Source organism: Pistacia vera, unplaced genomic scaffold (genome assembly GCF_008641045.1).
Source record: "Pistacia vera cultivar Batoury unplaced genomic scaffold, PisVer_v2 Contig155, whole genome shotgun sequence".
In the NCBI taxonomy this organism is placed as follows: domain Eukaryota; kingdom Viridiplantae; phylum Streptophyta; class Magnoliopsida; order Sapindales; family Anacardiaceae; genus Pistacia; species Pistacia vera.
In genome coordinates this window covers 1,042,199-1,054,200 of record NW_022195630.1, presented here as the reverse complement: position 1 = coordinate 1,054,200, position 12,002 = coordinate 1,042,199, and the positions used below count along the sequence as shown (strand labels likewise).

The window sequence follows — 12,002 nt, the reverse complement described above, 5'->3', positions numbered from 1 at the left end:
ATCAATTCATTATTTTCATTTTTCACCACAGTCATACCTCATTTTTTCGGTACTACTTGAATAGGACTTACCCATAAACTATCTGAGATAGGATTGATAATACCTACGTCGAGTAGTTTAATCACCTCTTTCTTTACCACTTCTTGCATGCTCAGGTTGAGTCTCCTCTGAGGCTGAACTGTCGGCTTGTAGCTGTCTTCCATGAGAATTTTGTGCATGCAAATCGAAAGACTTATTCCTTTTATGTCAGCTATTGTCTAGCCAAATGCTCCTTCAACACCCTTCATAATTTCTCTTCCATCAAACCTGTCAAAGAAGATGAAATAATAACAGGTAAAGAAGAAGACTCATCAAAAAATACATATTTTAAATGAGTAGGTAAGGGTTTCAGTTCAAGATTTGGTGGCTCTTCAATTGAGGGCTTTGTTCGAGACAATATTGGCCTTTCCAATGTTTTAAATTTTTGTCACACGACCCTTTTATAAGGTGGATTGGCCTCCAAACTTGCTACAATCTTCTCAATTAGGTGCTTATTCTCCCCTCCATTTCTTTTGAATCAACCAAGCAAGTTTCCAATGGATCTTCATACCTGTTATCTTGAAAATACTCACGAACCAAAGGATCAAAAGCATCAATTCTAAAACATGTGTTATCTTCTAAAGGGTGTTTCATAGTTTTAAAAACATCAAATGCTACTTTTTCATCTCCTACCCTAAGAATTAACTCACCTCTTTGCACATGAATCAATGCCTTACCTATGGCTAAAAATGGTCGTCCTAGAATGAGAGGTATCTCAACATCTTCTTCCATGTCCAACACAAGAAAAATAAACTTATCTACCTTAACAAGCACGTCCTCCACAATAACTCTTGGATATTTAATTGATCTGTCAGCCAACTGTAGAGATACTGTAGTGGCCCTTGGTTTTCCAAGTCCCAATTTCCTGAAAATAGATAATGACATTAAATTAATGCTAGCACCTAAATTACATAAAGCTTTGAAAAATGACAGTGAACCAATAATGCAAGGTATTGTAAAACTCCCTGGATCTTTTAATTTTGGTGGCAATTTATTTTGCAAAATTGCTGAACATTCTTCAATAGTTTTACTATTTCTTGCTCTTCTAGCTTTCTCTTGTTGGAAAGGATCTCCTTCAAGAACTTTGCATAGCTAGGCATATGAAGAAGAGCATCTGCAAATGGAATATTAATATGCAATTTCTTAAAAATATCTAAAAATTTTGCAAGTTGCTGATAAACTTTCTGCTTCTTCAATGCAAGAGGGAAATGAGGCTGAATCTCTATCTTCTTAGGTTCAAGCAAGTTTTTAGCAATGTTGTCTGGTTGCATTTTAGGTGCCTCCTCTTTCTCTTGCTCTTTATGCCCAATTTCCTTGTCACTTTTTACTGTAATTGCCTTCACATGCTCATTGGGATTATTCTTTGTGTCACTTGGCAACGTTCTTTGAGCTCTCCCTGATATCGAATTCGCCAACTGCCTCATCTGAGTCTCCAAATTTCTGATCGAAGCTTCTTGATTATGAAATCTTGTTTCAGTGGAGTTTACGAACTTCGTCACTAGTTCCTCCAAATGGGGCTTCTTTTCTTGAGGAGGAAAACCCGGAGTGGTGGTTTCACTGCATTTTGATTGCTCCATGAAAAATTTGGGTGATTCAACCAACCAGGGTTGTAAGTACTGGAGTAGGGATTATTTTGTTGTTGCCTATGAAAAATACCAATAGAATTAGCACTTTTAGCATAATTAGCAGACGGATTACCTACCTAACATTCATTGTTTGGATAGTTACCTCTACATAGATCACAACTCATGCTTTTCACTTGCATGACTGGGGCACTCATATTATCAATCTTTTTGTTCAATGCTTTTAATTGAGCAGAAATTGTTGTAATAACGTCCATTCCATATAATCTTGCAGCCTTCCTTTGTGGCACTCTATCAGATTGCCACTGGTAATTGTTTGAAGCCATCTCATCCAATAATTCATACGCTGCTTCTGGTGTCTTCTCCATTATAGTGCCTCCTGTAACACCTCCTCTCTACTACTATTCTTATAATACATACTATGTAAATTATAGATATACATAGCGTATGAAAGATAGTGGGCTCAAATTTTTTTTTTCTTTACTCATAAAATAGAATTCTTTACAAATACAAAATACTATGTATTAAAACTTTCTACTTAATACAAAACATCATAGCTAGTGGATAGTGGTGCCAATACTCTCCGCTCCTCGACGTCCATCCGACCGCTGCTCCTATTTCCTGCAAAATAGGGAAGAACAACGGGGTGAGCACAACAATGCTTAGTAAGTAAATCCTCTACCACCTATCCCCGCAACTCACTTTTTGGTTCTTCCTTACTCTATCGTTCTTCTATTTCTAATTCTCACTGTTTTTCTCTTTCTTTCTAATACTTTTATTCTCCTTTAACTCTGTTATGCTCTTTTTATTCTTTCTTTCTCTCTGTTCTTATTCTCTTTTCTCCTTTTCTTATTCTTACTCACCATGAAGGAGAATCATGATTCTCTCTTATTCTCATCATATTCACCATGAAGGAAAATCATGGTTCTCTCTCTTATTCTTGTCATACTCACTATGAAGGAAAATCATGGTTCTTTCTCTTATTCTCGTCATACTCACCATGAAGGAAAATCATGGTGCATGCCTGTATGAGCTGTACATGCAATTAATACAAAAGAACTGCATGTTTCTTTCTTATACTCTCTATTCGTACTAGCTCAAACTCTCTCATTCTTTCTCATACTCTCTCTTTCTATCTCATTCTTTCTCAAGCTTTCTCATTCTTTAATTCTCTCTATTATCTCATTCTCATTTCTCATAATTCATTTCTACTAACTCGCTCTTTGAATGTCACGGCCCCATCTTACCGGAGGCACAGTCGGGACTTCTCCCACTCTACGTGACTTCTACTAATTCTCTTTCTGTCTCTCTTTCTCATAACTCTTTTCTATTAATTTTCTGTTGTAGGTCACGGCCTCATCTTACAGGAGGCACGGCTGGGTACTCATCCCACTCTTTGTAACCCTACTCATTGTCTCTCTTTATTCTTTCTCATGTTTGCTCATTCTTCCTCACTTGCATGTCACGGCCTCATCTTACCGGAGGCACGGCTAGGTGGAGATCACAAAGCACCGACCCACTCTTCGTGACTTCTACTCCTTCTTTGCTGATCGGACTCGGTCATGCATGGATTCGGAACCCTTGACCATGTGAGTGTATTCTTTCTCTCTCTCTCTAAATGTCACAACCCCATCTTACCGGAGGCACGGCTGGAACCTCATGTTCCACTTTTTGTGATGGTCACGGCCCCATCTTACCGGAGGCACGGCTGGGGATCACAAAGCACCCACTCTTGTGCCTTTACTCATCACTCACGGGTTCCCCATCGCAGAACCTACTCTATTCTCTTCTTTTGCTCTTAGAGTAGTTTATTCACAAAGATCTCTACTCTCGCTCTACTCTCGCTCAAACTAATACTCATATCTTTCTCAAGTTAGTATTCATAGTATAGCTTAACTCTTAGAGTAATCTATTCACAAAGTTCTCTACTCTTTCTTAAGCTATTACTCATAGGGTAGCTTATACTCAAAATTCTCTACTCTTTCTCAAGCTATTACCCAAAACACAAGTAAATGCACATGGGTGGTCTATGCTCATTAATGCAATTAGGAGATGCCAAGATGCCATGTTGCAAGAATTAAGGTTGACTAATCATACTCATATTTCTCTTAGGCATTTCATCAAACAACTCATGTGCATACAAAAACTCTTCTCTAACTACAACTCTACTTCTCTTTTTAACCATCCAAAATGAGAGGAAACTCCCTTCTATGGACATGGTTCCTATCATAGAAGAACACTCCCAAAATATCTACTCAATCTCCTCCAACTTCATCTCAAACTCATCACACATCAACACTTCCCATAAAGGAAATATCCAACAAATATAACATGAATACTCATCTCAACTCAATTTCTCAACAAACAAACATATATCTCTACTCAGTTTCTCTATAAGCATCATATATACATGCATAAATAAATCTCTACTCAAGAATTTCTTAAACTTTAGCTTGAGTTGGATTTACTTACCTCATACTTGAGTAGTCTTCACTAAAACTCTCTACTCTTGTTGGACCTTAGCTTTCCCTTATTTCCTAAGCATAAACTTAGTAAGAACTTAACCCTTACATAAATAAAACTCATATCTAGAGTAGGGATTCTTACCTCTTCTTGCTTAGGATCAATTCTTTGTCAAATTCCAACTTAAAATTCTCAAAAATCCCTTGGAAGATTGAGTGAGGAATTGAGAGAAAATGAGGGATGAAAAGGCGGTGGAAATGGGTGAAATGAAGGGGTTTGGAGAACTAAACCCTTATTAGCTCATATAATATATACTCTTCCCATTTTGCCCTTACTCTTTCTTAAAAATTCCACCTTTATCCTTTAATTCTTTACAAACTCACCCCCATTTTACACTACTCTCCATGAAATTTCCTTGCATTTTACTCCCCACTTTTCCTGCTAATTAGGGGTAAAATGGTCATTTTGCCCTTAAGAAAGAATTCTCTAGAAAACTAAAACAAAACTCAGCCGGCCCTTCGTCACGGCGAAGGATTCTTTGTCGCCCCGGTAAAGAATTACAGAATCGACATTGCAAATTCAGAGCCGACATCGCCGCGGCGAAGCTTCTTCCTCGCCCCGGCGAAGGCTGCAACTCCAAAATCTGCCAAGTCTTGATCAATTCCAGGGTAAACACTCAACCAAACCCAAAAAATAAACTCAACCAAACCCAAAACATAAACTCAACCAAGGGCCAACCAAACAACATGAACAATATACAAACTCATTTAGGAGCAATTCAGTAACCCTTTAGGCCATACCATAAACAATGGCTACGTATCTCAAGTGGGCGTTACACCTCCTGAAGTTGCATCAATTATATAATGGTTAGCAGGAATTAAACCATTATAAAAAGTTTGTACCTATAACCAAATTGGTAATCCATGAGATGTGGGCATTTCCTCAACAACTCTCTGTAATGCTCCCATGCTTCGTATAATGACTCTCCATCTACCTGCATAAGATTAGTGATATCATTACACATCCTCGTAGTTTTAAAGGGAGGAAAATACTTAGCTAGAAAGCATTGAGCCAATGCATCCCAAGTTGTAATAGATTCTGTAGGCAAAGAGTTTAGCCAATTCTTGGCTTTATCTCTCAATGAAGTCTCAATCTAGTTGCATCGTCTGTGACACCATTCTACTTGAATGTATCACATATCTCCAAGAAATTTCTAATGTAAGCATTTGGATCCTCGTGGGCTAAACCACTGAATTGGCAGGCTGACTGAATCATTTGAATAATCGTAGATTTAATTGCAAAGTTATTTGCTGCAATGGTTGGCCTCCTAATGCTAGAAGAAGTGCCACTCAATGGCGGCATTGCATAATCCATTAAAGAATGTGGGGTTGTAGCTTCTGCGAGATTCTCCAAAAGTGGAATCACTTGATTATTATTATTATTGTTGTTGTCTGTCATGTTCCTTGCTTGCCTTCTTCTCAATGCTCATAGTGTTCTCTCAATTTCTGGGTCAAAAGGTTCAAGAATCTCTAATCTTTGTCTAGTGTGTGTCATACACTAGAAAATTTGAAAACAAGAGAACTTGAACAAAAACTATATATGTATATAAAAAATGGAACAAGAACTAAAGTAAAGCTAATCTAATGATTTCAATATTGCCTAACTGCAATCCCTAACAACGACACCAAAAACTTGTTGTGTCGTTTGAAACAACTTCTAGCAAGTGCACTAGTCTCAAATAATATAGTATAACAAAGTACATGTTATCGTACCCAAGGGATTGCGTAAACAAGTATTGAAATGTTAATTAGTCTTAACTTTATCTAGATAATCAAAACTTAGAAAGGTGATCTTTAAAACTGAAAATATCAAAAGCTAAAATATTAGAAACGGACGATTGCAAGAAAACTAAACTTAAGAATTCAATGAGAGAAAACGGCTAAGACTTGAGGCTCATCTATAACTTCTCTACACCCCTCAATTTATTTTGGTCAATGAATTTATTTAATTAATGTGACAACGGGATTTCCTAGGTTAACCAATATTCTTTCTCAAGCAATATGAATTCTACTTCTATCTCACAACCTAGATATCTCTATATAGATTTAATGAAATAGGCGAGCATTAAGCTTTATGAAATCCTCTAGCTTTCAGCACAAGTTAATCATGCCTATGACTATTACATGTATCAATTCATATATCTCTATATCCAATTAATTCATAGCCTATATTACTAGAGCACTCATGTGATGTCTCCTCTCTGTCTCAATCACACAAAACAATTCTATCAAAAATTGATCAGGTTCCTAATAGCATTAAGCACATAATATAAGCTCATCATTAGAAAAATAATTCACTGACCATAGAGCAAAAGATTGATCACATATCTATAAATAGACTAACCCTAGTCTTAGCCTGAGAAAATTAGTTCATAATAAAAGAAATAAGAGTAGAATTCAAGAAATAAATCATATTGAAAAAGTAAAAACAATGAATTTTGTTCTTGATTCTCTTTTTTCTTTTGTTACACAATAATCTCTCTCCAAAAATAGGCAAAATTCGGCCTTTAACAAGTAATCTCAACCACATTTAAATACCCAAAAGAGTCTTGAGCAAACAAGGAAAGAAAAACTTAAAAAAAAAAAAAAAAAAAAAAAAAACCCTAAAAGTGTCCAACACGGCCTTGGCCATGTCCAAATGTACGTCACCACGGCCTAGGCAATGGTGCTTCCTGTCTTTGATATTTTATTCTCATTCCACCACCATGGCCATGGTGAACCACCAAGGCATGGCCATGGCCTTCAAAATTGTCAGCTAATCTTAATTTCTTCAAGCTTTGAATCTCAATTTCATTCCAATGCTCCAATCTACTCAATTTCATTTCAATGCTCCAATCTACTCAATTAAAGCATGAAAATCACAAAAATTCTCCAAATCAATAGCTGACCACTCACATCTCAAACTTAATGAAAACTAACATCAAAACAAAGGAAACAAATACGAAATTAACTGGAAGGATATAAAAGCAAACCTAAAAAGGCTAAATTTATGCAACTTATCAGGCTATCATAGTTTGACCCCATTTTTTGTTTAATATGTTAGGATTTATTTGGTTGAAAAACATGTCTGTGTAATAGATATTTACTATTAACTTTTATACCGGTGTTCAGTTGCGTTCTTATAATGCTAATATGATATTTCAATCATTTTATCGTCAATACTAACATAATCCTCTTATTACAATCATTTCAAAAAATAAATTACACATGCCTGAACAAATATGACTATGTACACGAAAATCAGGTGTGTGTAGTTCCTTTTGGATGCATGTTGTTGCCTAATTTTTTGAATTTCAGTTTGCATCTCACCATGCAAGTACTCTATTGTGAATATCAATTAAATCCTCTTCATGTTTACCCTCTGCCTCATGTGAATATAAATTAATTTTTTATATTGCTTGATTCACTTCTTGTAACACTTCTCACAGTTTTCGTTTTGCTTTGTAATGGGTAAAGCATATTTGAGTTTTTGATGAACTGATATAGAGATGAGGAGAGGCTTGTGGTGTTGTTAAACTTGAAGGCCAAAAAGTTTTTAAAGTAAAAAAAACAATAATATATAGTGGCATTTTAGTCATTGCAGTGTAATCATTTAGTAATCTGTATTCTGTAGCCCGTCAAATTCTTGCCAACTGTCTTCATCTAATATGAGGAATTTTCGGTATTTCTAGCCTAATATAAGGTTAAAATGGTCTACAAAATATAATTACATTAAGAGAAGGGTATAATTGTCTTTTCTGGATCCGACACTTTTTTAATGGCAAAAGTAAAACCAAGCGGACCATCAACATCGGGGGTTACCTACAATTAAATTTTTTTCTCTGTGCTCTCTGTAATTTCGAAAATATACGAGGGGTTTTACGTACTATCTACAAAACTATACCCAGGCCCCAGAGTTAAAAACATATACCAGGAGATTTGATATATAACAAATCTATAATAGGCATGGCAATGGGACGGGATGGGATAGGGTGGGGATCTCATTTACCATACCCGTTATTGTCCTCAAAATCACTCTTCACCCTTAGGTCCTACCCCATCCCCATTACGGGGATGACAAAAATTCTTCTTTCCCACACCAAAGGGGAATATTAGAGACCCGTCCCCGCCCTATTAATTTTACATAAACATAAATTAATTTAAATATTACCAAACACAATAGTTAATTCCCGTCCACATGACAAACATTTAAATTAGTCGTTTAAACATAATTAATTTTACATAAATATGGGTTAGAGTTTGTTTTTGTTCAATTGTTTAAGGTGAGAGAAATTTGAGAAAATATAGGTTTATATAGGTAAAATAATTATATAATTATGTGAAATATATGGATATTAGTGAAAAATATATATATAATTTTTAATTTTATATATTATATACGAGACGCGGCGAGGCAAGGAGAGACGGGTCCCTAGAATTCCGAAGAAAACTGTCATGCCTAATCTATCACAAATCTCTCAAGCAATTAATGAAATAACAAAAAATTATTAATTGTTAATAAATTATAAATAAATCGTTAAAATATATACTGTTTTAAATTGATAAATATTTGTATATATATTTTACTGATTATTTTAATAGTTAAAAGTTAATAACTGAATTTTTATTTAATAAAGGAAACCTCTGGGAAATTGGTTGTTGACTATGGAAGTATGAAGCCCAAAACTCAAATCTGTAATCAAGCAAAGCAAAGCATCACTCGTTTTCTTCTTCTCAGTTGTTGGTTTCTCTCTTCATCCTTTAGCTCCAATGGCGACAACTCCCAAAACCTTGAAGCTGAAGCCAAAACCCAGATCCACAATTTTGATTCTCCTCATCTTCTTATCAGTCATTGCATTTCTTTGCATGTTCTCCGCTCTTTTCTCAATAAATGGCTTCTCCTTCTCTTCTTCATTCTCCCTCAGAAACTTAAAAAGACCCAGGAACAAGAGACAACACACTCTTCATGAAAAGTACTTGTATTGGGGTGGCAGAATTGACTGCCCCGGTAAAGTCTGTGAACCTTGTGCTGGCCTTGGTCATCAAGAATCTAGCCTCAGGTGTGCCCTTGAAGAAGCCATGTTTTTGAAAAGGTAACTTTTTGATTGAAACCCTTTTGAGCTTGTGGGATTTTTCTGTTGAATTGTTTATTTTATTGGGGAATTGAGTCCAGAAAGTTAGGAAGATTAGGTGAATTTGAGTTGCTGATTAGTTTTAGTAAAGAAAGTTAGGGATTTGAATGCTGGGATCTCAGCAGTGGCTTCACATTTGATTATGAGGAACTGAAGTTTAAGTTAAAATTATTATAAGATGTTAAGTGGCACCAGTTTCATTAAGCATCTTTGTTACTATGTAATGAACAGTTGATTGGTTCGTTTCTCTCTCTCTTATCTGTGTATTTTTGTTTAGTGTTTTACTCCTATTAGTTTCTAATTGTTGCAGAACTTTAGTTATGCCTTCTAGGATCTGTATCAATCCGATGCACAATGCGAAAGGCATTCTTCATCAATCTGACAATAAAAGTTCAGAGGAAAGGTAATTTATTGAAGTTTTTTCCCTAAAGTTGGGTGATTTTCCAAAATCAGGTGCATTGTTTTGTGAAAGAAATCTCTATCACTAATGATCTTCTAAACTTATTGTCAGTTGACAAAAAGGAATTGCATAATCTGAACTTGCTTCCTTTTCATATGGTAGGCGGGCAGATAACTCTTGTGCTATTGAATCTTTGTACGATGTGGATCTTATATCTGAAACTGTACCGGTGATTCTAGACGATTCGAAAATGTGGTATCGGGTACTAATGACAAGTATGAAGTTGGGAGCTAGAGGGGTTGCACATGTGGAAGGCGTTAGTCGAGTTGATCTCAGAAATGATACTCGCTACTCAAATCTCTTGCTCATCAATCGAACTGCTAATCCCCTGTCATGGTAATTTGATATATTTTTGTTATGCTGGCTTTCAGTTGCCACCTTTTTGTAAGACTCAGAATCTTATAGTTGGTTTGTCTTAGTAGAATTAAGTAACTGAGTTTGAAAAACCATGTACTTGTCTTTCATTGTAGGTCATATAATATTCTGGGCACTTAATTTTATTATTTTTTTTTAATAGAAAGAGAAGATATCTTATATTGACATGCTTATGAATATTTGAATTTGCCTTGTTTGTGTGTTCTTATGAAAATATGAGCATTGATTGATTTGGAGAAAGTGGCCATACATTGGGAATTTTTTCTTGTTACTAACCTTTGTGTCCTTCTTTTAGAGCTTAATTGTGCATGTTGCCGTGTACTTGAGTTTAATCAAATGATTGGCTTTGATATCCTAAATTAGTGAGTTGTCTCTCTGGTTGACAGTCTTTAACTATCATTAAGTTTGAATTGGATCATTATCTGAATTTACGTTAGTCTTTTCCATTTTAAAAGATGTTGAAGACATTGTTCCTTTTTTTAGCCATTTGTTGTTGCAAAATGCAAGTTGTCGCTATTCTTTATTAACGAGTTAATATTTTGATGCCTTTGCTTGTTGGAAAATGGAAGTGTGGCTTTTCTTATGGATGAGTTAAGCTTTGATCTTGCAAGTTTTGCACACTAATTATCTTTGTCATTTAGGTTCATGGAATGCAAGGATCGAAAAAACCGGAGTGCTATACTGCTGCCACATTCATTTCTTCCATCAATGGCTGCAGAAAAATTGAGGGATGCGCTGAACAGGTTTGTATGTATAATGCCATCAATTTTTTAATTTTTTAAAAGGGGGAAAAGGAAGTTCTTGATTATCTGTGCTAGTGAGAAAACATACCAATGGACAGTGCTTACATTCCTTGATGCTTGTGTCATGTAAATAATTTAATAAATAATTTATGCGGTTGTGACTAATTCTTGGGTCACATCTACTGAGGAGCTTTAATACTGTTTTCATAGATGGGGAAGGTGATAAGCTTAATTTCATATCACTCCTGTAGAGACGACATTGAACCAAATCAAATATAGAAATTTGTATGACTATATTTTTTTCATAGATGGGGAGGGTGATAAAGTGGGTTCTCAAGTCATACTTTTGTAGAGTTTGCATTAAATTGAATCTAGTATAGAATCATATTACCATCTGTCAAGCCAAGAATGGCATGTTAAGATTAAGTAGTAAGATCTCGTTGCTTTGTGGTTTGATGACTAATAAAGAAGGATGGGATTAGTGGCCTGCATATGTGGAGGCAATAAGATTGGCTCCTGTAGGTGTAAAATATGAGAACTAATCTTTAGGTTCTATTGAAGTCCGAGATGTCTGCTAGTTCTACTTGAAGAATATTTATCTCGAAAAGAGAAAAATTAAAGTAATTAGTGATGAATTCTAACTCATTATTTATTGAAGATATGATTTGCAATATAGTGGAGTAGATGGCTTGTCAAATTTGAAGTAGTTGTGTAAAGCAACATTGGCTGATAGTTTGAAAATTTGAAGACATTTCATTATTGGAAGCATGTTTAGGGTGGCCATTATTTGTCAAATTCATCAGAGCATGTGAAGTCTTCATTTTTAATGTTTTAAAGCATCAAATTAATTGTATAGTATTGCTTCTGGTTAATATGCAGCACAAGAAAGTGGAGGCGCAAAGGCGTTAAACTATAGTTGATAACTTTTACCAGTGCCTTATCTATTGCCAACCAAAATTATTTGGGATAAGGGCTGTCATATCTAAAGATAATTTTACATCACTGTTTTTCTGTTATTAGATTGGCCAAGGGAATGGAGGATGATTTAATTTTGATGGATTTGAAAAAAACATATCATATACGTATTTAGACTGGTTGAAGTTTGACACTTTAGCAGACTCTGTAATTCT

General features: G+C 35.3%; 2 protein-coding genes and 1 non-coding gene across 3 annotated transcripts; 2 read left to right on the top strand and 1 right to left on the bottom strand.

Moving 5' to 3' along the window:
* Nucleotides 1–257: 257 nt before the first annotated feature.
* LOC116124712 lies at nt 258–1,655 on the bottom strand. The gene is made up of 3 exons (XM_031410449.1): nt 1,087–1,655; nt 590–943; nt 258–306 (listed from the first exon to the last, which is right to left on the bottom strand). Exons 1-3 carry the CDS (start codon nt 1,653–1,655, stop codon nt 258–260), a joined length of 972 nt encoding a protein of 323 aa, XP_031266309.1.
* Nucleotides 1,656–5,047: 3,392 nt separating this feature from the next.
* Nucleotides 5,048–5,151, top strand: LOC116124774. Its single transcript, XR_004127255.1, has one exon. It is a non-coding gene; the product is annotated as a small nucleolar RNA R71 (small nucleolar RNA).
* A 3,674-nt stretch (nt 5,152–8,825) lies between these two features.
* On the top strand, nt 8,826–11,579 carry LOC116124711. Its single transcript, XM_031410448.1, has 5 exons — nt 8,826–9,255; nt 9,605–9,697; nt 9,857–10,090; nt 10,771–10,872; nt 11,531–11,579. The coding sequence occupies exons 1-5, from the start codon at nt 8,933–8,935 to the stop codon at nt 11,577–11,579; spliced, it is 801 nt and encodes a 266-aa protein (XP_031266308.1). The 5' UTR covers nt 8,826–8,932.
* Nucleotides 11,580–12,002: the final 423 nt, after the last annotated feature.

Bases quoted from the DNA above. Each gene is read 5' to 3' on its own strand.
- LOC116124712 (XM_031410449.1), bottom strand. From the start codon at position 1,655: ATGGAGCAATCAAAATGCAGTGAAACCACCACTCCGGGTTTTCCTCCT. The intron at 944-1,086 runs GCAATTTTGCAA...ATCTATTTTCAG, and splicing joins AAACTATTGAAGAATGTTCA to GAAATTGGGACTTGGAAAAC. The intron at 307-589 runs GTATGAAGATCC...CTTCTTTGACAG, and splicing joins GAGTATTTTCAAGATAACAG to GTTTGATGGAAGAGAAATTA.
- LOC116124711 (XM_031410448.1), top strand. From the start codon at position 8,933: ATGGCGACAACTCCCAAAACCTTGAAGCTGAAGCCAAAACCCAGATCC. The intron at 9,698-9,856 runs GTAATTTATTGA...TTCATATGGTAG, and splicing joins AATAAAAGTTCAGAGGAAAG to GCGGGCAGATAACTCTTGTG. The intron at 10,091-10,770 runs GTAATTTGATAT...TTTGTCATTTAG, and splicing joins ACTGCTAATCCCCTGTCATG to GTTCATGGAATGCAAGGATC.